The sequence below is a fragment of the Physeter macrocephalus genome, chromosome 16 (assembly GCF_002837175.3).
Source record: "Physeter macrocephalus isolate SW-GA chromosome 16, ASM283717v5, whole genome shotgun sequence".
NCBI classification, from domain to species: domain Eukaryota; kingdom Metazoa; phylum Chordata; class Mammalia; order Artiodactyla; family Physeteridae; genus Physeter; species Physeter macrocephalus.
In genome coordinates this window covers 56,959,540-56,983,440 of record NC_041229.1, presented here as the reverse complement: position 1 = coordinate 56,983,440, position 23,901 = coordinate 56,959,540, and the positions used below count along the sequence as shown (strand labels likewise).

The following is a 23,901-nucleotide window of genomic DNA, read 5'->3' as shown; positions in this document are numbered from 1 at the left end:
AAACTTCATAAAAAACTTAATATTGATAAACTATATTGTAGTAGTCAATATGTGGGTAATTTTTCCTGTTCTACTTTTTATACTTTCAGTAATGTTATATAGCATTTGCAGTTAAAAACAAATTAACCACCTTTTTAGAAAAAATTAAGCTTTACTTTTAAGAGCTGTTTTAGGTTCATAGCAAAATTGAACAGAAGGTACAGATTCCCCATATACTCCCAACCACCCACCTGTGCAAAGCTTCCTCCACCAAAGTGGTACATTTGTTACAATTGATGAACCTTTAGTGAATCGTCCTTAACACCCAGAGTCCATAGCTAGTTTTTTAAAAAATGAAGTTGTCTGAATTTTGAAAATTGCATCGGGGTTTCTTGGTCAGCGACCAGAAATCTGTAGGCAGAGAATCCTAGACTCTTACTCTTTGACTCCTGCTAGAAGCTGTATAAAAATGGAAGCAATAGGAAGTTTATTCTCATTAATCCCCCCAGAAGTCCTCCAACCCCAACCCATTTTACCTTTTAACTCTTTTTATTTCCCTCTCACAGTCAGGGGACTGGGCTCTGCCTGTTCGGTTGTGACTGGGCAGTCCTGTCTGCAGTGTTCCATCTGGAATTGTCTCCTTTCGTCTCTCTCTAGGAAGTGCATTTTCGGCTGAGCACCTCAAGCTTCAACTCCAGAAGGAATCCCTAAATGAGTTGAGGAAGGAGTGTACTGCGAAAAGGTAAATGGAACACTGAGAATGGTTGTTATGAGTGTTGAGTTTACTTTGAGGAGAGGATTTGGAAAAGGAGCATTTTTTAAAGCTGCCGGTATTAATACCAGTTAATATGCTCAGTGCCACTTTCATTTGGTCAACACCTACTGTGCTAGAGGAGGTTATGAGACCTCCTAGTATGTAGTCAGAATCGGAAGCATGGACACTGTTCTTCTAGATTTCAGGGCCACAGCACTGTGACTTAATGTTTGAATCTCCTCCTCTTCCTGTCTTCTACATTTAGTGCAGCTTACAGTTTTTCTTCAGTAACTTCTTCAGACTTACTCCTGTTAGCTCTCTTGGCTGACCTCAACAGCTCCCGGGTTCTCTCTCTAACATCAGTCTCTCCAGTTTTCAGTTCATCCTCCATGTTGCTAGCAGACTTCTCCTAAAATACTATTTTACCATCATTTTTTTCTCTTCTTAAGGACCAATGGTGATTGTTTTACTTAACTGTCAAATGACCTTCAATAAAATGGCCCCATACAGCTGTAGCTGATTTCAGTCGCTCCGTGACATTCATTTAACAAATGCTAATAGTTTTTCCCTTTATTTTTTCCAGCACATGCTTAACTTGTTACCCCCTCTGATCTTTTCCTCATCTTCACTCACTTTTCCTAGAAAGTCACCCATCCTGCATTTTTCTTTAAGAAACCTTAGCATTTGAGAAACCTGAAAAGAACCTTAGAGATCATCTAATCCTCTCAGTTTGCAGATAGGAAAGCAAAGCTCTGTAGGTTACTCTGTCCATTTCACTAGGAAAGCAGGACTAAATCCCTTTAAGTCTTCAGTGCTCTTTGCATTGTACTACTTTAGATTCCACTTTGACCTACTGTTTCTCCTAAATTACCTCCTTTTTAATTGTTGACACAGTTGAGCAGGTAATATGCTCTATGGGTATTTTAGCTGTTGGTCATGTTTCTTAAATAGTTCAAGAGAAGAGCTACATCATCTCATGCCACAGCTTTTGCTTTGTCCTTTTTTTATTCTGTTATTTTTGTAATATGGCAGCAGGTTATTTTTTGAGGTAGTTATAATTTCTGTAGTTGTAAATGAAAATAGAATACTTTTTTGAGGAAATACCATATGGATATTTCCTAAAAACAAATTGGCCTCAGGTTAAATGAGACGTTGGTCAGCTTACTGAGCCTCTCTAAATCTTGTTTTCTTGTTTGTAAAATGGATATAGTAATACCAACCGAGTAAGTTGTTGTAATAATTAAATAAAGCCATTTGTGAAGCTCCTGGAATTTAGTAGTAGGTGCCCAGTCAATGATTTTGTACGTTTCACATCTCTTAGCATGGTGTTGGACACATAAAATAGGCCTCAGTATAGTTAGCTTGATTGATAGTATTTAGTGATAGGTCAGGACTTATGTTAGCTATTACTCTTGCTTCTACTTCTGAATTTCTATGGCCCAGTACAGACTATTAATCTTTCTCTGCATCAGTTAGATGGACATAACTGTTAGAAAGCATGCAAACATGTTTTTTTTTTAACAAATGTGCTTTTTTTCCTCATTAGAGAACTCTTTCTGAAGACTAATGCCCAGTTGACAATTCGTTGCAGGCAATTACTATCTGAGCTTTCCTACATTTACCCTATTGATTTGGTAAGTTTCAAATTTTCTGGGAAAAAAAAAATTTTTTTTAAAGATGATTTCTGTTTGAAATTTACTCTCAAAGCAAAAACTCATTGCTCTAGTCTTAATCATATGATCTGTCATGATTCATTCAGAAGCTAATATTTATTTTAAAAGTAGATTTGGAATTAGTTGGCATTAGGTTCCACCATTTGATATTTTTTCTATCAGTTTGGTGGTGGGGTGCACTCATCTTCATCTGAAAGAATGCCAAATTATTTCTGCTTTCTTTAGGACCTTTTCACTCAACCAAATTATCAACTTTCACCATATCTGACACATAGATGCAGATACACGTGCGTTGCTTTAAAAATATAACGGCTAATTAATTTATATTTATTAGTATTATCTAAGATATTCCTGAGGTAACTGTCAGGATATTAAGTTTCTGAATCTGGTTTCTTAGAGTAAATACAAATGTAACTGGTTACGATTTTTTTAGAGAACTAAATCTGCTGAATTTGGTGGTTTTGTTTTCTTTTTAATGAAAAGAGACTTAAAAGACTAATTTTCTGAGAGGAAACCTAATAGGATTTTAGGTTGCTCACAGAATCTTGTTAATTCTACTTAAAAATTTTCATTTATAGCTATGAATTGGTCAAACAATAGTTTTATGATTAAAATTTGACACGGTTTTTTGCTTAGATATGATGTTTTAAATGTTTATAGTATAGACAATTTGAAGTGTATATCAATGTAGAGAATAGTATAATAAATCATCATGTACTCATTCAGCTTCAACAATTAGGTTAATATTTTGAGTCTATGACAGTATTGTCTTTGAATTAATACTGACGTACATTTTTTAGATTTAGAGCTTCTTTGCTTTATACATAAATGAAATTAATTTCATTCTTTGGTTGTATTTACAGAAAGAGCATAAGGATTACTTTGTATGTGGTGTCAAGTTGCCTAATTCTGAGGACTTCCAAGGTATTTTATTTCTTATACTTCTAAAGATTTGGGATAATATATGGGTATGTTGCAGGGAAAAAGAGAGATCTCTTGAAATGTTGGTTGCCTGGCACTTTATCCGGAAGGGTTTCTGGACCTTCTGTCCCTTCCCAATTGTAAGTATATAGAGTCAGATTCCCTGATGGAAGACTTAATAGGATATTTGGTCTAATCATGAAAAAACAAAAAAATTGTTGAAGTTTCTATTTGAAAGTTAAAAGAAAATAGTTTTTGAATGGGCTTTAAGAAAATCAGACAGTAGGATTCTCAAGAATACTAATAATATCCCTGTCCTTTTGGCTTGATTTTTCATGAAAAACTTGTGTTGGGAACAAAGCAATAAACGTTAATTTGTTCTATTTAGAAAACCATATTTCTGCTGATGTAAAATGTATTTGAGGGCCTTCCCTGGTGGCGCAGTGGTTGAGAGTCCGCCTGCCGATGCAGGGGACACGGGTTCATGCCCCGGTCCAGGAGGATCCCACATGCCGCGGAGCAGCTGGGCCCGTGAGCCATGGCCGCTGAGCCTGCGCGTCCGGAGCCTGTGCCCCGCAGCAGGAGAGGCCACAGCAGTGAGAGGCCCGCGTACCACAAAAAAAAAAAAAAAAAAAAAAAAAAAAGTATTTGAAAATTTAATTTTGTGACATTCCCACCCCCGTAGGTTAAACTTGTTGTACTGTCATTTCTGTCCTCTTTTAACTAAAATAAATTTACATTAAAGATGTTATAGATATGATTCATAGTAATTGCTATATTTAAAAATATTTTTCCTAATCCCTTTACCAGTATGCCAAAGAAAAGAACTTGTTTTATTTGGCATATTGGTTAGAAAGATTACTTTGATTGTTAGCAAAGTGGGTTCTTTTCTCCTAATATAAACAACGCTTTGAGGACTATTAAGTAGTTGTGTAGATTATTCCCAAAGCTAGCACATTAATCTATTTGGGAATAAGTTATTCAAGAAGAAAGCACTACTAGTTCTGATTGGGACTTTCTTCCATTTCCCTATAAAGAAAATGTTGTTATTTGTGGTCCTTTAACATTTAAGACTTTTAATATATTACCTCCTTTGTCCTTTACAACAAGACTTACAACAAGTAGTTGGAACATAAGAAGAGTGATACAAATGAACCTAGCTATGAAACAGATACAGAATCAGGGACACAGAGAATAGACTGGTGGTTGCCAAGGGGGAGAGGAGTGGGATTTGGGGATTAGCAGATGCAAACTGGTATATGTAGAATGGATAAACAACAAGTTCCTACTGTATAGCACAGGGAACTATATTCAGTATCCTGTGATAAACCATAATGGAAAAGAATATGAAAAAGAATGCAAATATATGTATAACTGAGTCACTTTTGCTGTACAGCAGTAATTAATACAACGTTGTAATTCAACTATACTTCAATAAAAAATAAATTTTTTAAAAAAAGGAAGAGTGATTAAAACAGGAATGGGAAGACCTATATTTTTTTTTTTGAAGACCTATATTTGAGTCCTGGTTCCCCTTCTAGAAACCATCTGTTTTGGAGCAAGTCATCTAAGCTTTGAGTTGATTTTCTAATTGATAGTATAAGCACATTAGTTCATGTACTACCTGTTTTACATGATTGTTAAGATTTTATTTAAGAGCAAGACATTTTGCCTTATCTTTAATCCTCCCGACAACAAACAAAAGAAACCTATAAGGAAGGTGGTTTAATCTCATTTTACAATGTGTAAATGAGCTAATTAGTGACTTGCATGAGACCACAAAGCTAAGTAATGATCTTGCTGGGATTTGTCTGGTTTCCCTTGTACAGTGTTTCCTCTAATCTCTGTAAGTCATACAGATGTGCTTTGGTGTTAATTTTAGGTGTTACTTTTATGTTATGGTGTCTTGAAGCTCATGACACATCTTTTCCCCCATTCTTTCATTCCTTCATTTATTTAATAAACCTATTAAGTACCTTGAACCCTGTGTCAGAATATTCATTAATTGAAAAAAATATCAGTTGAGCACCTGAATGCCAGACACTGTGCTGTGTTTTGAGGATATAACAATGAAAAAAGCAAATATATTCTCTTCTTTCATGGAGCATACAACCTATTGAGGGAGACAGGCAATAAACAAGAAAATAAGTATTTAAAAAGTGTTTAATAAAGGAATACACTATCTTAGAGAATAGGGGAACCTACTGTAGATAAAGCAGTCAGAGAAGACCTGTCTGAGGAGAAACATTTAACCCAAAATCTGAAGGCTGAAAGGAACCAACTATGCTACAGCTGGGGGAGGAGCATTCCTAGAAGAGGGAGCAGTCCTGATGGAGGATACGGAGGAATGGGCTTGATATATCTGAAAAAATTCAGGGTGAGGGGCATGGGAGGAGATACCTGTATTTTGGGCAGATCATGTGATCTCTCAGAGCTTAATTTCTTCACCTGTAAAATGAGGTAATATTTACATCTTAAGTTCATTGTGATGATTGACTGAGATTGCATTTGAGAGGGCTTTTCATGTAAGAAGGCACTCAATAAATGTAATTGGAATTAGTTGCCAGAGAGAGGAAGGAAGGAAGGACAGAAAAGACCAGAGCAGCCCTGTGTGTGGCTGGAGCATAGTGAGAAAAGGGAAGAGTTCCATCAGAAGAGGTTAGGGAGTCAGCCAGGGCCTTGAGGCCACTGGAAGGAGTTTCTATTTTATTCTCAGTGGAGTGGGAAACCCCTGAAGGGCTTCAAGAAGGGGGATGATATGAGTTGATTTATGTTTTTTAAAAGTCACTCTGGCTGCTAAATACAGAATGATTTGAGAGGCGGCAACAAGAGAAGCAGGGCTATCGGTATTGGAGTATCACCTTAATTCATTCTGGGATGTTTCTTGATTCTATTTTTGTTTTCTGGAGGTGATTTATTTCCTAGTTTTTCCTAGCTTTTGTTTGCTATCTATACTCAGTATGCCCAACAAGCTGAATACATTCCTTCTTCCCTTAAAAAAGTTAGTTTAGCTTTCAAGTGCAGTTTTTACTGCTAAAAAAATGAAATGGGAGATAAAATGAAATAAATATTTAATTCTACTCTAAGGCCCTGTTTACTTCCCATGACTCCTAGGAATCAGAAATTTTAAGAAGCACATATGGTAGTATTGGACTTTAAAATCTTACGTTGGCATTCTGTAGGCACTTCCATGTACTAAATTTACTGAGTGCCTTGTGTGTGTCATTTACGGTGTCAGGTGCTGGGAGTATACAAAGGTGACCAAGGCATTGATCCTACCTCCGTGAAACTTCAGTCCACTTGAGGTTAACCAGGCACTTAGAAGTTTATACCAGGTACATGGGACTCAGAGAGTGGGAATAATCAGGTCTATCAGGAGGGAATCAGGAAAATCTTTATAGAGAAGATGATACCTGAGGTATTTTAAAAGATGAAATAGTATTCCCCTGTTGAAAGAAGGATGGGACATTTTAGGTTCGGTGAGTAGAAATATGGTAACATGGAACATCATACATGATGCTGTCTTGTTTATTTAATTCTCACCACTGTGAGAATTAATTCCTTCTGTGAGGGAAAGAATTATTCTCAACTTTTTTTTTTTTAAAGACAAGAAAATTGCGGCTCAGAGAGATTAGTTAATTTTTCCAAAGACTCATACTAGCCAGTGGCAGAGCTAAAATCATCCCTGGTTGGCCTGATTTTAGGGTCCATATTATTCCTGTCATGATGCAGTTTTCTTCCTTGTTTTGAATAATAACCTCTTCCAGACTTCTGACAACTTTTAGTGTTCTGTAGCAGCTGCATTCTTAGTAAGACTCTAGTGACAGAACTCTAAACCGGTTATTCTGTTATATTCATGAGACTTTGCTGGCATAGACTTTACATTGTATGGCTTGATACTGTTTGGGAAACTCCTCCATAGTGACCCAACACTTATTGTGCTCTTCTCCTCTTCTAACTGGGTAAGTTTCAGTTAGAGTATTCCAGAGAGACTGGGACACAATGGGAGAAAGTTGTCCAGTGAAGGGTATTCATTTGAGTTCCATTGACTGAGACATTTCTCATCCAAAATAAAAAAAAAAAGAAAACTGTTTGTGTGTGTTTTTAAGTAATCCATAACACGAGAGCCTTTCGTGGTAATGAGACCCAGATTTCCTTCTGTGTCTGTATCCCTTCATGCAGGCATGATTTCTTGGAAAGGAGAGTCCATATGTCAAACAGTGTCTCATTGAGAACATGGAATGATTCCATAGATGCTGTGGCAATGATTAGAGTCTTAAATATTTTGTCCTGTCTGGATCAGTGGGTGCATGGTTCCTTACCAAATCAGCTGCCTCAGTGATTGGGAAGGCAGGATGGTAAGAGCTTTTAGATCACTTATTGTACTTGGATGCATTTGAATATTAATAGTTTGTCCAACATATAAGTCAAAGGGACATTTGAATGAATTTATAATGTTGTCATGGCCATTGTGGGTTTGTGGAATCTATTATCATAACAATTACATAAAAGATTTAATTTTTATAAAAATTACTGCATGGGGCTTCCCTGGTGGCGCAGTGGTTGAGAGTCCGCCTTCAGATGCAGGGGACGCTGGTTCGTGCCCCGGTCCGGGAAGATCCCACATGCCGCGGAGCGGCTGGGCCCATGAGCCATGGCCGCTGAGCCTGCGCGTCCGAAGCCTGTGCTCTGCAACGGGAGAGGCCACAACAGTGAGAGGCCCGCGTACCGCAAAAAAAAAAAAAAAAAAAAAAAAATTACTGCAGCCCCGAGTAGATACCTACATTTAAAAAACAAACCAGAAATATTTATTATGAGGAAACTGAAGAATTTTGTTTTGTTTGTAAGCCCCTTAAAACATTGTTTTAATAAGGGCTTTTTCACTTACCTGAGTCTACAGTTTATTCCTGTTCCTCCCTGAACCCTCCCACTCCCCCTCTAACTTCTTTTCACCAACAAACCTATCATCTGTGACCTTTCTAACCCCCAGAGCAGCATAAGGAATACAAGCCTCTGCTCTGCATTAGGTGTTAGGGGCGTCATTAATGCTTACTGGAAAAGCACACCCCAGAGAGCCAGGTTTTGGCTTTGGCAGGTAAAAAGTCTTTTAGATCTTGGAATGCTGGAAACCTTAAACCTTTTGGTTTTTTTAGCTAAAGTGATTGGCAACAGAATGTGACATCTGAGGTTTCGTGGCCAGCAATAGCCATAATTAACCACATGAGCTCACATTTTCCCACTGGAGGTTCAGTGGTCTTGGGGTGATGAAAGTGACTTCCCTACCAGGAGGTGGTTTTCCTTTTGAGGGTATTGGAATACCCTTGGGCCCTGTAATGCCTTACCCGTGGTCCTTTTAAAATGCTTTTTAATATAAAGCTTTAATATTGGAAATCCAACACCACAGTGTTTAACTGCGAGGCTGTGACAGAGAACTATGGCCTGGAATGGGAAACAACCTAGGGTTTTTAATGGGTGGAGTGGGGAGTCTTGTGGTGGAAACAATGGTGAGTGTGAATAACTAGAATCAAAACTGATATCCAGTATTACCCAGTTTTCAGTTTTTGCTATTTCTTTTTGGTTTTTGATGTACATATATAGGATTCTCTTAGAGATGCCCTTTTATGTTTAAATTTAATCAAAATTGTTTTGTTTTGTTTTTAATTAATTAATTTTATTTATTTATTTTTGGGTGCTTTGGGTCTTCGTTGCTGCACACAGGCTTTCTCTAGCTGCAGCGAGTGGGGGCTGCTCTTCGTTGCAGTGCGCGGGCTTCTCATTGCGGTAGCTTCTCTTCGTTGCGCTGCACGGGTTCTAGGTGCGCAGGCTTCAGTAGTTGCGGCGCACGGGCTTAGTTGCTCCACAGCATGTGAGATCTTCCCGGACCAGGGCTCAAACCCGTGTCCCCTGCATTGTCAGGCAGATTCTTAACCACTGCGCCACCAGGGTAACCCACAAAATTGTTTTGATTATTGAAAGGAGGTGATGTTAGAAGACCAGTTTCCGTTCTTTTAATATATATGTGGATGTAGTCCTCGAAATAGGCAAACTTAATTCTTTAGTATTACCCTTTTAGTAATACGGAAAACTGGAGATGCTTGAGTGTTTAGCATTGGATAGATTTTTTAAACTATAGTTTGCATTTGACCTATTTTGGGCAGGCTAACTAAGAAGCCTTCTGATTTTTGGAAGTTTTCAAATCCTTTTCTGTCAGGTCACATACAAAAGGAAAGGCTTACTTACTGTAAGTTCTTACAGTTCTTACTGTAAGAGCTTACTTACTGTAAGTTCTCTTTTTCTTCCTCTCCCTTCAAAAGAAGGTTCTGAAAGACCAAGTCCTTTTACTGATAGAAATATTTTAAATTTGATAAGCCCTATTCTTTAGAGAAAGCAGGAGGCAGGATTCAGCAACATCTGATGGAACTCACCATCCCAGCTGTGCTTCCAGGGATAAATATTTGGGGGGCTGGGGTGTAGATACAATTCTCTCTCCCACTCCATCTCTCATAGTTTTTACTTATATGGCTTTGACCAAGTCACTTATGCCACGTGAATCTTATTTTTCTCATTTCTAAGTTGATAGCATCAGATTCAGTGATTTCTAAGGTTTCTCCTGGCTCTAATATTATATATGATGATTAAATTATAATGTAATGCATTTACAATGTAATGTAATTTCAGTCTCTAAGGTAGTCTGATATACATATTTCAACAGTAGGAAAGTATTGTAGTACTGTGAGTCTGGGCCAAGAGCACATGGTCTCTAAAAATAGGATTCTCGTCAGTTAGGGTATGCCCAGTAGTCAGTTGAAAGGAATGCTATTTGATTTTTTTTTTCATCAGTTTGATTTGAGAGAACATGTTACCAAGGAGTTTTTATGTGTTCTTTGCCCTTACTAGAAAAGTGTGAAGAAACTAAGATAATACACGTGTGTCATATGCTTGGTGTGTTCTAGGCTCCAAAGTTAAAAATTGTTACATTCCACAGTAAAGTTCTGCGACAGTATGGTAGAGTGCTTAAAGACAGAGGCATCCGTGTCAGGTCAACCCATATACTAGCTATCTTAGTTCGGACAGTTTCCTTAACTTCTTTGAACCTTATTTCTTCATCTATAAATTGAATTAAATAGCATATAAAATGTGCCCAGTTTATTAATTGTTGATGAATGAATGACTGTCAGAAATAAAGCATCATGGTCAATTCCTGGCAGAAAAAAAAAGTGTACAATAAAAGTTACCTATTTGTACAGTATGATCAAGGAATCTGCTTTGGTAGTCAAGGGTGGAGAATGCACTGAGTAGTATACTGCTATAGTAGGGGTCCTACAGTAAGAAGGTAGTGCTTAGATAACCAAGTTTAAATATAAAAAAGAAGAATGTGGAAAATATTACTAATAATTGAAGTTAAAGTTACTCTTAAAAATCAGGAAATACTCAAGCCAAGGTCATCTCAATCATTTCAGCCTTTCTCTAGCCAGATGTATTCCAGATATGTGTTAAATGTGTGTGTGTGTGTGTGTGTGTGTGTGTGTGTGTGAGAGAGAGAGAGAGAGAGAGAGAGAGAGAGAACTTTTTAAAGTATTTTAAGAATATTGTATACCAAGCAGTTACTTTTTCCTTCCCCTTGAGGCAAGCTTAAAACTTTTTATTGTATTACCCTCAGTTCTGGGTCCTGAATGATTATTTCGCTTGGTAGGCAGTAGCAGAAATCTAGATGTTGAGTTAAAAATCTGTGACTTCTTAAAAGATACATACTTAAGTTTGACTGTAGGAGACATGTATTTTTTCCAACAGTTGCTTCCACACGAAAATTGCATAAGTAGAATATAGATGAACAATGTGGTTTTTGACCTTTTACTATTTAAAACGTTTTTTCTCCTTATCCTATCTCAAACTTCACAGACTTAAACAATGCTCTCTTTATGAATATTGAGAACATACCCCATAAGGATGCACTGTGCTATTTCACTTCACCTTGGAATTAATAACGTTGTACAATAGTACAACAGTACAACTGTTTTGCTTATAAAGTTGTTAACGAGTAAAATGTATAATGTTAATATAGATGTAATGTTTAAACCTCTGAAACTAATTTTTGCATTGTATAATAGACTCAGGTATTATTTTTGCCCTTAAAAATGCTGAGAAAGAGAGTAATGGAGATTTGAACGCAGTAAGAACTCTTAAGATTATATATCAAATTTTAATCTCATCACATTAATTATTGGGAAATAGTTTTAAATGTAGTAGATGAAATTTCAAATCTTATTAATGTGTTTAGATTTCTATAAAATTCATATAATTTAGATAGGTGAATAATATTTTATCAATTATTTCTTATAAAATCTCTCTTGAAATTGATTTATTATGATCTCATAGCTACATTTATAAGGTAAATAGTTATTTTCTATTTCTCTGTTTTTGAATTTACAGCAAAAGATGATGGAAGCATTGCTGTTGCCCTTGGTTACACTGCACATTTGGTATCAATGATTTCCTTTTTCCTACAAGTGCCCCTCAGATATCCTATAATTCATAAGGGATCTAGATCAACAATCAAAGATAATATTAATGACAAGTTGACTGAAAAGGAGAGAGAGTAAGTATCCTTTTAAAATATTCTTTTAACATTAAGGCAGTATGAAGCATCGACTGTATTAAAAATATAAAATGTGACCTAGATTGTGGTGATTTTTGTATATCCTTTGTAAAGTGCTTCATTTCTTTAAAATAGAGTGTAGTCAGAATTGCTATTGATAGCAAAATTGACTCATTCAAATTTAATTTGCTTTTGTGAGGCAAGTATCATGCATATACTCTGCAAATATTCATGTAATATCTGTTGCCGCTAGTCACCAAATGAAATGCTTAAAGATTTGTCAGAGAGACAACCAGGAAAAAAATAAAAGACTTAACAGCAGTTTGTACATATCTAAAATATGGGTTTGTGAACTGGAAGATAGCCCAGGAGAAAATACCTGACCAGGCACAAGTACAAAAGAGGTGGATTTATCGAAAAGTGCTAGACATATGTAGGACACAATAAAAAGTCTAATATACATATAATTGTAGTCACAGAGAGGGAGAAGAGAGCACATAGGGTAATTGTAACATTTTAAGAGATAATGACAGAGTTCAAATTTGACAAAAGACATTAAGCTATAAGTTCAAGAAGCATTAAATACAACACAAAATAAGTACAAAGCAAACATACATAGGGGAATTATAGTAAAACAGCTGAAAACCAAAGAGATAAAGTGAAAATATTAAAAGTACCTAGAGAGAAAAGAGATTTGCCTCAAAAGAGCAATAATAAGGCTGAAAGCTAATTTCTTAAGAGAAACATTGCGGGGCTTCCCTGGTGGTGCAGTGGTTGAGAGTCCGCCTGCCGATGCAGGGGACACGGGTTCGTGCCCTGGTCCGGGAAGATCCCACATGCTGCGGAGCGGCTGGACCCGTGAGCCATGGCCGCTGAGCCTGCGCGTCTGGAGCCTGTGCTCTGCAACGGGAGAGGCCACAACAGTGAGAGGCCCGCGTACCGCAAAAAAAAAAAAAAAAAAAAAAGAGACAGAGAGAGAGAGAAACATTGGGAACCGGAGGTGATGCAGTGACATTTTTAAAGCATGTAAAACAATACTGCCAACTTAGAATTCTGTATTCAGTGAATTATCCTTCAAAAGTAAAGGCAGGGGACCTCCCCGGTGGCACAGTGGTTAAGAATCTGCTGCCAATGCAGGGGATATGGGTTTGATCCCTGGTCCGGGAAGATCCCACATGCTATGGAGCAACTAAGCCCTTGCACCACAACTACTGAACCCCATATGCCTAGGGCCCGTGCTCCACAAGAGAAGCCACCACAATGAGAAGCCCGCACACCACAATGAAGAGTAGCCCCCACTCGCCACAACTAGAGAAAGCCCACGCACAGCAACGAAGACCCAATGCAGCCAAAAATAAATTAATTAAAAAACAAAAAAGTCAGGCAAAATAAAGACATTTCGGACTATCAATACTGAGAAAATGCATCTCAGCAGACCTATACTAAGGGTATAGGTCTTGTTGAAAATCAATTAGCCATAGATTATTTCTGAACTCTCGGTTCTAGTCCACTATCAATTCCACAATAAATTTTGAAATTGGGAATTGTGAATCCTCCAACTTTGTTCTTTTTCAGTACTTTTCTGGCTATTCAGAGCCCTTTGCAATTCCATATGAATTTGAAGATCATCTTTTCTATTTCTGCAAAGAGGGTCTTTTAATAAGCTGTTGGCTTCAGTTTGCTAGCAATTCACTGAGGATTTTTGCATCTATATTTATAAGGAATATTGGTCTATAGTTTTCTTGCGTGGCTTTTCTGTCAGGGTAATAGTGGCCTCATAGAAAGCATTATGAAGTAAGTGTTCTCTTCTACTTTATTGGAAGAGTTTGAGGATTGCTATTAATTCTTCTTTTAAATGTTTGTTAGAATTTACCAGTGGAGCCAAGTGGTTCTGCTCTTTTCTTTGTTGGGAGGTTTTTGATTAGTGATTCAATTTCTTATTATAAGTCTGTTCATATTTTTTATATATTCCTGACTCAGTTTATATCATTTGTGTGTTTCTAAGAACAAGACCATTTCATCTAGGTTATCTAATTTTTTGGTGACAGTTGTTCATAGTATTTTTTATAATCCCTTTCATTTCTGTAAGGTCTTTAATGATGTCTATTTTCATTTCTGATTTTAGTTGTTTGTGTCTTTTTTATTTTCTTATTGTAGCTAAAAACTTTTAGCTAGAATAAGATGTGATGGATCTTTTCAAAGAATTGACTTTTTGGTTTTGTTGATTCTCTCTGTTGTTTTTGTCTCTTATCTCTAATCATTATTATTTCTTTCATTCTGCTAGCTTTGGGTTTTGTTTTCTATTCCTTTAGATGTAAAGTTAGGTTACTGATATGAGAGCTTTCTTTTTTAATGTCAGTGTTTATACCTTTAAACTTCCACATCTCATAAATTTTGACATATTGTGTTTTTATTTTCCTTCCTCTCAAAGTATTTTCTAATTTCCCATGTGATTTCTTCAGTTAACCCATTCGTTGTTTAAAAGGGTTTAATTTTCACATATTTGTGAATTTTCTAGTTTTCCTTCTGTTATTGAATTCTAGTTTAATTCCATTGTGATGGAGAGATAATTTGTATGAGTTCAGAATTTTTTAATTTATTAAGACTTGTTTTGTGGCCTAATATATGGTCTGTCCTAGAGAATGTTCCACATGCATTTGAGAAGAATGTGTAGAATATTGTTAGATGCAGTGTTCTATTATATATGTCTGTTAGGTCTGGTTGGTTTATAGTGTTGTCAAGTCTTATATGTCCTTATTGATCTTTTGTCTATATATGCTGTCCATTATTGAAAGTGGAGTATTAAGCTCTCCAGCTATTATTGTAGGACTATTTCTTCTTCAATTCTGTCAACGTTTGCTTCTTTTACTTGGGGGCTCTCATTTAGTGCGTATGTTTTGAGTTACTATTTCTTCTTGATGAATTGACCCTTTTATCATTATATAATGAACGTTTTTGCCTCTTGTAACAATTTTGACCTAAAGACTATTTTGTCTGATATTAGGATAGCCTCCCAGCTCTCTTTTGGTTACTGTATTTGGGAATATCTTTCCCATCCTTTCATTTTGAACCTATTTGTATCTTTGGATCTAAAATGAGTCTCTTGCAGGGACGTCCTTGGGGGTCCAGTGGTTAAGAATCTGCTCTTCCACTGCAGGGGGCACAGGTTCGATCCCTGGTCGGAGAACTAAGATACTGCATGCCCCGTGGTGAGGCCAAAAATATAAAAATTTTTTAAAAAATTAATTAAATGAGTCTCTTGAGGCAGTATATAGTTGGATCCTTTTTTTTTTTAAATCCTTTCTGCCAATCTCTGCCTTTTGACTGAGAGTTTAATCTACTTATACAATATTTAACATAATTTGTGGTATGGAAGGATTTACTTCTGCATTTTGTTTTCCATATTTCTTATACCTTTTTTGTGTCTCATTTCCTCTATTACTGCCTCTTTTTTTTTCTTAATTGATTTTTTTTGTAATGTACCATTTTGAGTCCCTTCTCATTTCTTTTTCAGTGTATTTAAGATATTTTCTTATTGGTGACTCTGGGGATTATAATTAGCATCCTATAACAATATAGTTTGAAATGATACCCACTTAGCTAAAGTAGTATGTAAAAATTCTGCTCCTCTGTACCTCTGTCTCCCCACCTTTATGTTGTTATTGTCACAGATGACATCTTTATACGTTGTGTGCCCATAATACTGTCTTTTAAATTTACCCGTGTAGGTAGTTACCTTCACTGGAGATCTTTATTTCTTTGTCCAGCTTTCAGTAACTGTGTAGTGTCCTTTCATTTCAACCAGAAGGCCTTAGCCTTCACTTCTTGCAGTAAGCCTAGCAGTCAGCCAGAGGTGAAAGCCTAGGGTCTTCTCATGTGTTTTCTGAGAGTGCATTCTGTTCTGAGCATGTACATAACTTCTTTTCTATTTTTTAAATTTTTTTAATTTAAAAAAAATTTTTTTTTATATTGGAATATTGTTGATTAACAATGTTGTGTTAGTTTCAGGTATACAGCAGAGTGATTCAGTTATACATATATATGTATCTATTCTTTTTTCAAATTCTTTTCCCATTTAGGTTATTACAGAATACTGAGCAGAGTTCCATGTGCTATACAGTAGGTCCTTGTTGGTGATCTATTTTAAATATAGCAGTGCGTACATGTCAATCTCAAACTCCCAATCTATCCCTCCCTCCACCCTTCTTCCCTGGTAACCATAAGTTCCTTCTCTAAGTCTGTTTCTGTTTTGTAAATAAGTTCATTTGTATCATTTTTTTAAGATTCTGCATATAAGCTATATCATATATTTGTCTTTCTCTGACATACTTCACTTAGTATGATAATCTCCAGGTTCATCCATGTTGCTGTAGATGGCATTATTTCATTCTTTTTAATGGCTAATATTCCATTGTATATATGTACCACATCTTCTTTATCCGTTCATCTGTTGATGGATATTTAGGTTGCTTCCATGACTTGGCTATTGTAAACAGTGCTGCGATGAACATTGGGGTGCATGTATCTTTTCAAACCATGTTTTTCTCTGGATATCTGTTGATGGATATTTAGGTTGCTTCCATGACTTGGCTATTGTAAACAGTGCTGCGATGAACATTGGGGTGCATGTATCTTTTCAAACCATGTTTTTCTCTGGATATATGCCCAGGAGTGGGATGGCTGGATCATATGGTAATTCTATTTTTAGTTTTCTGAGGAACCTCCATTCTGTTTTCCACACTGGCTGCACCAACTTACATTCCCACTGTAACTTCTGATTCCCCAGTGTGTGTGGGTACTTTTGAATACACTAATTTCTCAAAGAAACTCTCCCCAGCTTTTCCTCCCAGACTTTAGACAGTCTTTTGTGTGTCTCAACCTTAATCTTTTGCACAAGGAGGCTATGGGGTTTGTTGGTTTGCCTTACTTCTAGAGCAGTGTCTTCTGCTTTTCCTCACTGAGTGAGTTCTGACTAGGCAAAACAAAGGCAAGTACCTTGCATTAGTCCTGCAGGTCGCCCCCAGACAAGTTAGAACAAACCAACCCAAATTTTTTTAGAATAAGATCTGCTCTGCTCCCTTAAGAACCAGGGGTCAGGGCCCCACAAGGGCAGGCTGCTGTCTTTAAGACCACTGCTGAGCTGGAGAGGGGGTTAAGGACAAGATAAGTAAAAATGCTGCAAAGCATTCCTTCTGATTTTGAGTTTCGTTTTTCTTGATTCATTGTTCAACCAGTTGTTGTAAGCCTTTGACTGACAGTGTTTGCTTGATTTTTTTTTTTCAGTGTTTCTCTAGAGGGACAAGTCCTTTGATCTACTTACTGTAGCATTTTTGCTGACTCCATTCCATTTGTTTGTGTAATAATGAAAAACACTACTTGTAAGGGATGAAGGGACCCCTAGGTAATTTTAAGAGGAGAGAATACCATAACCAGATATGTCTTTCACAGGGATGACCTTGTAGTTTTGTGGAGAATGCCTCCCAACCTTCTGTAGGTTCCATATTAAGAAAATTAAGTATCTCTCCAGATTTTTATCAAATTTGTGCATGATGATCTGCCTTAAAATATTAGTTATGTAGGAAAATCACTTTGGGAGCTTGAAGGAGGGGTGCTTCTCGAAATGATAAATACTGTCTCTCCAGATCAGCTGCGCACTAATTTGTGAAGGAGAAGCTTAACATGTGAGCACTCTAAGTAGTATGCGCCAGTGTGAGTAGTAGTGATGATTTGTTTATTGATTGGTTTTCCAAAGCAATCTGGGAAGGCCAGCGAGATTTTGGTGATGACGTTACTCATTTTTTTCTTTGGCAGCCAGGAGAACCACAGGAATTGCTTTTTAGTGAACGAATTTTATATTATACCTCTATCTTCCCCTTTTCACTGAAACACAAATTGTATTTTATTGATTCTAATGTAAATACTTTTGACATTTTAATATTGCTAAAAATGAGATACATCTTACAATTAATGGCATGATTGATAGCATTTATCTTTTCTTAGTGGTACATAAGTTAATGATGCGGTTCACAGTTGATGCTGTTTTAGATTTTATGAACTATCAAATATTTTCACTGGGCAGTAAAGCACTTCAGATCCATTCTGGAACAACATAGATGTGTAAATAAATATCTAAATACAAATACATTTATTGATTATGCTTGTTGATTGAATCAGCTGCTCAGTTATTAGCCTGGATGACTGAAGGAGCAGATTAGACATGGTTTTCTTTTCTCCTGAGTGTGTCGATTTTCATGTGAACCTTTCCAGGGTATTAGGTGGAATCAGGTCTTCACGGGAAAATAGGAATTAAATGACTCATTGGATAAATTACGCTTATTGTAATAGGCCTAGGAATCCTCAGCCTCTGCCCTCTCTGACTACCTGTTTCATCTGGCTATTGGAATGTGATATATTAGGGTTCAAAGCTCTATTTAGCTAGTTTTGCTAGAAGGGGGAAAAAAACACCGAAAACTAGTTTTTTCCTTTGTCTGGTCTGTTTGAAGCCCAGGTCTGGACTGATGCCTTTGCCTAAACCATTACTTGTGCACCTGCACACTGTAAAGGGAAACTGAAATCTTTGCTGCATTTCATTTTGAGGCTCAGACCAAAAAACACGAAGGAATGTAGCCAGAGTCCAGCTGCAATGTTCTTTTACCCCTTATTTCTTTTTTCACTGAGGACTGAAAAGTAGGTTTTAAAGTGATTTTTGAAATGAAATGTGTTGGTCATTGTTGTTGTGCTACTTAACCGTCTGTTAGGTAATACATTCAGAATAGACTAGCTCAATAGATTGAGCTACGACATAGCTGGTCAGAGCATTTGGCTTTTTCAAGCTCTCAAAAGATGTCTGAAATTTTTTGTTTTATTTTCAGAAGGAGAAATAGGGAGTGGTGTAAATTGGCAGGCACTTTTGAAACTTCCTGGCCTGTCCCTGACAGGTTTTTACAGATCTCTAAAAGCTGGTCAGCTATTTTTCTGTAGTGGAATTATTGGAACCAAGAGAAATGGTAGTGCTGCTTTTCCCATTTTGTGGATTTTTTTTGTGCTTATGTTTATTCCTGTGGAAGATCTTGACTAAAACCCCAGGAATTGCTTTTTTAACCTGATTGGTTCTGATTTCTTTTAGAAACAAATTCTAGAGTACAAAGAAATTGTGATATATCCAAAATCCGACAATAATGGGCCCAGATCATAGTCATTGCATGTGGATCTCATGCTCATGAGAGAAGGAATGGTCAGTTTTAATGATCTGCCACCTTTTTGTGACTGGGGTGCATATGGCCATCATGCATACTTATACATAAAGGAGCTGGCGAGACAGATCCCCAAGCCTGTGACTTGAGCCACCTTGCAGCCACCTTGGCATGTCTGGATGTTTATGGAGCTTCCCCTTCAGCATAACCAGGTTGCATTTTGCCAGCAGGGAAGGGACAAAGGAATTTGCCCAGTGGCAGTGATCAGACTGATGCCCTATCTCTGTATTCCTTCAGCCTACCTCTTGGCCTGGCCACATTGACCTGTGGAATCTAAGGGAAAAAAAAAAAGGTCATGAAGAACCTAGGGGTTAGACGGGAATGGAGACGCAGACCTACTAGAGAATGGGCTTGAGGATGTGGGGAGGGGAAAGGGTGGGCTGTGACGGGGTGGGGGGGTGGCATGGACATGTATACACTACCAGGTGTGGAGTGGATAGCTGGTGGGAGGCAGCCACGTGGCACGGGGGGATCGGCTCTGTTCTTTGTGACCACCTAGAGGGTTGGGATGGGGAGGGTGGGAGGGAGGAGATGTGGGAGCATGTGTACGTGTATGTCTGATTCACTTTGTTGTAGAGTGGAAATTGACACACCATTGTGGAGCAATTGTACTCCAATAAAGATGTTAAAAAAAATAATAAAATTAATGAATAAGAATTTTTTCTAATGGTGTCTCTTTGAATCAGTGAGAATACTTTGAACTTTATTTGCATAAGTAGCAGATTCTCTATAGAAATAGTGACTGACCCTTGGGATTTCATTAGCATGTATTGAAAACCTAAATTTTTTCAGGCTGTAATTCTGACTCCTCATTGCTATTCTTCTCTGCTTTAGGCATACTTAAACACCTGTTGACACATCTTATATTAAAAGTTCTAGATTCTTTCGTGTAAACATTCTCAGCTTCTGTTTGTAATCAAGCTGTTTTAATGTGGAGAGTTCAGAAGTAGTCGCTGTTTTTACTAAATTAGCATGTTTACTTTCACGGCGTCCAATTAAATCTGATGGCCTCCTTCCAGAAGGGGAGATTTTCACATGATGCGTAGGCTTAAGTGATGTAGCCTTAATTTTCACCTCTTCTACTGTTTATCCTATAAATTAGAACATTTTTTGTAACCTTTCATCTTCTTTTTATTATAGGTTGTTGCTCACATGCTGGCATTTAAAGTAGTTAGGAACTCAGACCTCAGACCTTTATATTGAACAATGATTGTGATGACTTGAGGCAGAGGGTGAACCAAATGCTTTGGTTTTCTATTTTTTCTTGCTGTGCATCTTAAAAGTATAATCAAACAAATATTTTTCAGTGTGACTAATATAGCTGAAATGAATAAAATTATTAGTTCTTTCAGGTTTTCTACTTGATTACAGGAGTGTGACCTAAGTTGAAAAATCGCTGTTCATGTGAAAACTTTCCCAAATGTCTATAGTCCAGCTCCATTATAACTATCTAAGGGTACACCGTGGAACAAAAATAAAGGTGAAAAAAGAATGTTTCTGTACATGCAGCATTGTAGACATTGTGTTTTAAAACCAGTCAGAATATTCTTAGGTTGTATGAGTCAACTCTTCATTTCACAAATGGAGAAAGAGGTTGAAAGATGAAGTAAGGTCAAATAAGAAGTTAACTAAGCCTTCACGTTGATCTGGCCCGCTGAGGGAATCAAGCCCAGAAGATGGTCCAATTGTTAAGCGTAGTACTTTTAAGCAGGCATTTAGGAGATGGAAGAAGTATATTTATCAAAAAGGGGCTATATATGAGACTGAAATACCCCTTTCCTGGTTTAGGGGAAGCTCACTGGTGAAAAATGCCATGATGTGAATTCCTATAGATTAAGCGGAGTCACTGTGTTCTTATTGAAAATGTTAACTATTTAAATCTCATTTATCAGTTGGTTCACTTAACATTTGTTTTTCCTCTAAAAGGTACAATGCAAAATGCCTCTCTTTTCTTCTCTCTTTCCTCAGTTTATTTAAACTAGGCAGAGTTTGTTTTTGTTTTTTAATCACTTAAGTCTTTGAAGTTATGTTGGGACTTCACCTCTAATCACTGAGCAACTGGGGAAAGGTCGTCCTCTCTGAGTCTTGGTTCACCTGGTATAATATCTATGCCACTAGATTATCATGAGGTTTAAATGAAGCACAGTGCTTGGCACACAGAAGATGCTCAATAAAATTTTGCACCTACTATTATGTATACATTGAGCTTTGCAACAGTAATTCCAGGCAGCCATGTAATTTTTTTTTTTCTAATTCTAGGTGCTAAAAGGAAAGGTGGGCCTAAGAAAAGGTTAAGGAAAATTAAAAATGCAACCCAGTAGAATAGTACTAGATTTCTTTTTGGAGTAATGCCACAAGGTACATCGTCTTTCAGTCATTGGTGTAAATGGAAAGGACTAACGAAGTTTCCCAGAGCACGGGGTAAAAAAAAACTGTTGCAGGTCTGAAGGCTTGTTTCTTACTTCAACTACTCAGGGAGTTTACTGCCTAATATCTGCTAATGAGTCAAGTAAGTGTCTGTGTTTTAGAACCTGTCAGTTTAGCGAATGCTGAAACCCTTATTCTTAAAAGGAATGTAGAGCATGTTCAGATAGTTAAACAGTTCCCAGCCTGCCCCACTACTTACTTTTTTAGTCTTATCCCAGTGCCCTCTCAGTTCATAACCTAATTGTGGTTGTACATAAAGCTCTTCCATTATTATCTAAAACTTTCCTCGTGAAGTCTTTCTTAATTCCCTGTAGTTTGATGGACTGTTGTAGCCTTTTGTAATCCTATGAACAATTCTTTCTATATAGTATCTCAGAAATGAATTATGTTTATATATGTTCTCATTTCATTTTAACAACAACCCAGAGATACAAGTGATGTATTAGAGTTATTTGTCTTTTTCTTGTCTGAAGTATTTTCAGTGTAGAAACTGCATCTTACTTGGCATGAAACTTACTCCATTGTCTTACCGAGAGCCTTGTATTGTGTAAACACTCAATAAATATTTTTTGAATTGAATTAGGAGAGCAAAAGGGATGTTCGGTTTCTGCAAATGCTATTAAGTAATCTGACACTCCATGCTCTAGCCCATAGTTTTAACTCTAGATGCTCTGGCCAGGACAATCCTTGTTTCATACACTCTCTTAGGACCATGGGAAGCTATTAACTTCAGTGCCTGTTGTAATCCAAGGCACAGGCAACCGTGCTAATGGGGCTGTGTTCAGGAGTGAGAGCAAAGGGTGTTTTTTAAAATGAGGAATCCCCATGGAAATTGTAGGCAGCAGAAATCAACAAAATAAAAATGCAGAAGGTGGTTGCTGGGTGAAACAGGAAATGAACACCTTAGAGATTAGGCAGTCCACTGAGAGAGAGGAAATGTGGAAAATGAGTCAAAAGTAATTGTGTAGCCATTTCATCTCTGACACTTGGAAGCATATTGTTGTGTGTGTTGTTTTTAATGAAGTGTGTTTTACAGTGCTGATGTTATTATCTGGATGAGGAAGTCTTCTCTAGTATTATTGTCATCTCAGCTTTCTGCAACCAACTTAATTAAAATACAGTAATGTAATGGGACAGTGGAATAAAAAAGAAAACCAGATGACTCTGACATGTGACCCTAACTTGAACTTACTGCTTTTCTGGTTTGCAGTGTGCTCAAATCAGTGTAGAGAAGTTCAATGTAATGCTTTGAGGGACTGGGGAAGGTAGAGGAATAATATATTTAGTTAATAGTGGGCTATGTCATGGGTTAAAGATAGTTACATTATTAGAATATGTGAAATCAGTGGTTTTCAACAGGAGGTCCCCAGAGCATCAATGAGTTCTCTAGGTAGCATGGACTGGCCTTCTGCAGTCTGTTATTAATGAGTATCATATGACAGCATAGATGCTTTGGATTCTGATATGAATTAATCATTTACTCTAATAAATAAGACTTAATTTTATTGATGTTACATTGAAAGTAGTATCTTTCTTTCCTTTAATTCTTATGTTAGATTTTTTGGTAGGCAAATAATGAGGGATATGAGGAGAATTATATCAAGCCAGAGAGTTTGGAGTAAGTGATTTGTGGAATCTTTTGGTTTTCTGAAGAAATAAATGGGTGGAAAGAGTAAGAAAATTATTTTTAGGTAGATGTGAACTTATTGTAACTTCCCAAAGCATCTTATTATAATAGTTCTTTAGACAGTTTTCTAGGAATAACATTTATGTCCTGGATAATAGTGTAATTGTAAAACAAATTTATATCATTCTTTTAACCAGATAGTTCTATTCACTGCCATTTTGTATGCCTCTCCCCACAATAATTTACAGTTACAAGATCACCAAATGTAACTTCTGAATTGGATTAAATGATCAATTGGTTTTCAGAGTTTTTCTTCTCTAATTCCTTGAAATGAAAAATTGATATGAGAGTTAACTCATGTATAGTTAAGTCACAGGAGAGTTAAATTACAAAAGAGTTACATCACTGAAGTCAAACCATATGTTGAGGACTAGTACATGTTTGTCACTGCACAAGATGCTGGTATTAGGTGAAATTACTCAGCTGCTGAAGTGGCATCAGGGATGGAGAGCAAGTCAGTAGACAGTCATCCTCAGCATTATAAAGGTCATGTTAGAAATACTTGGGGATGAGTTGAGCAGCCAGCAAAGGCATGCTCTAGGAGGTGGCCCCTAAACATCTGAGCTGCTGAGTGTGGAAGAGGCTTAGGAGCTGCCCAAGCAAAGGCTAGA

At 37.0% G+C, this 23,901-nt stretch overlaps 1 protein-coding gene across 1 annotated transcript in view; it reads left to right on the top strand.

The window, feature by feature from the left end:
• UVRAG (UV radiation resistance associated) overlaps positions 1-23,901 on the top strand; it is a 379,149-nt gene that overhangs the window by 229,197 nt on the left and 126,051 nt on the right. Inside the window, 4 exon segments of the mRNA XM_055091530.1 lie at positions 637-721; positions 2,280-2,367; positions 3,270-3,330; positions 11,758-11,923. Coding sequence (XP_054947505.1) covers positions 637-721; positions 2,280-2,367; positions 3,270-3,330; positions 11,758-11,923 — 400 coding nt within the window.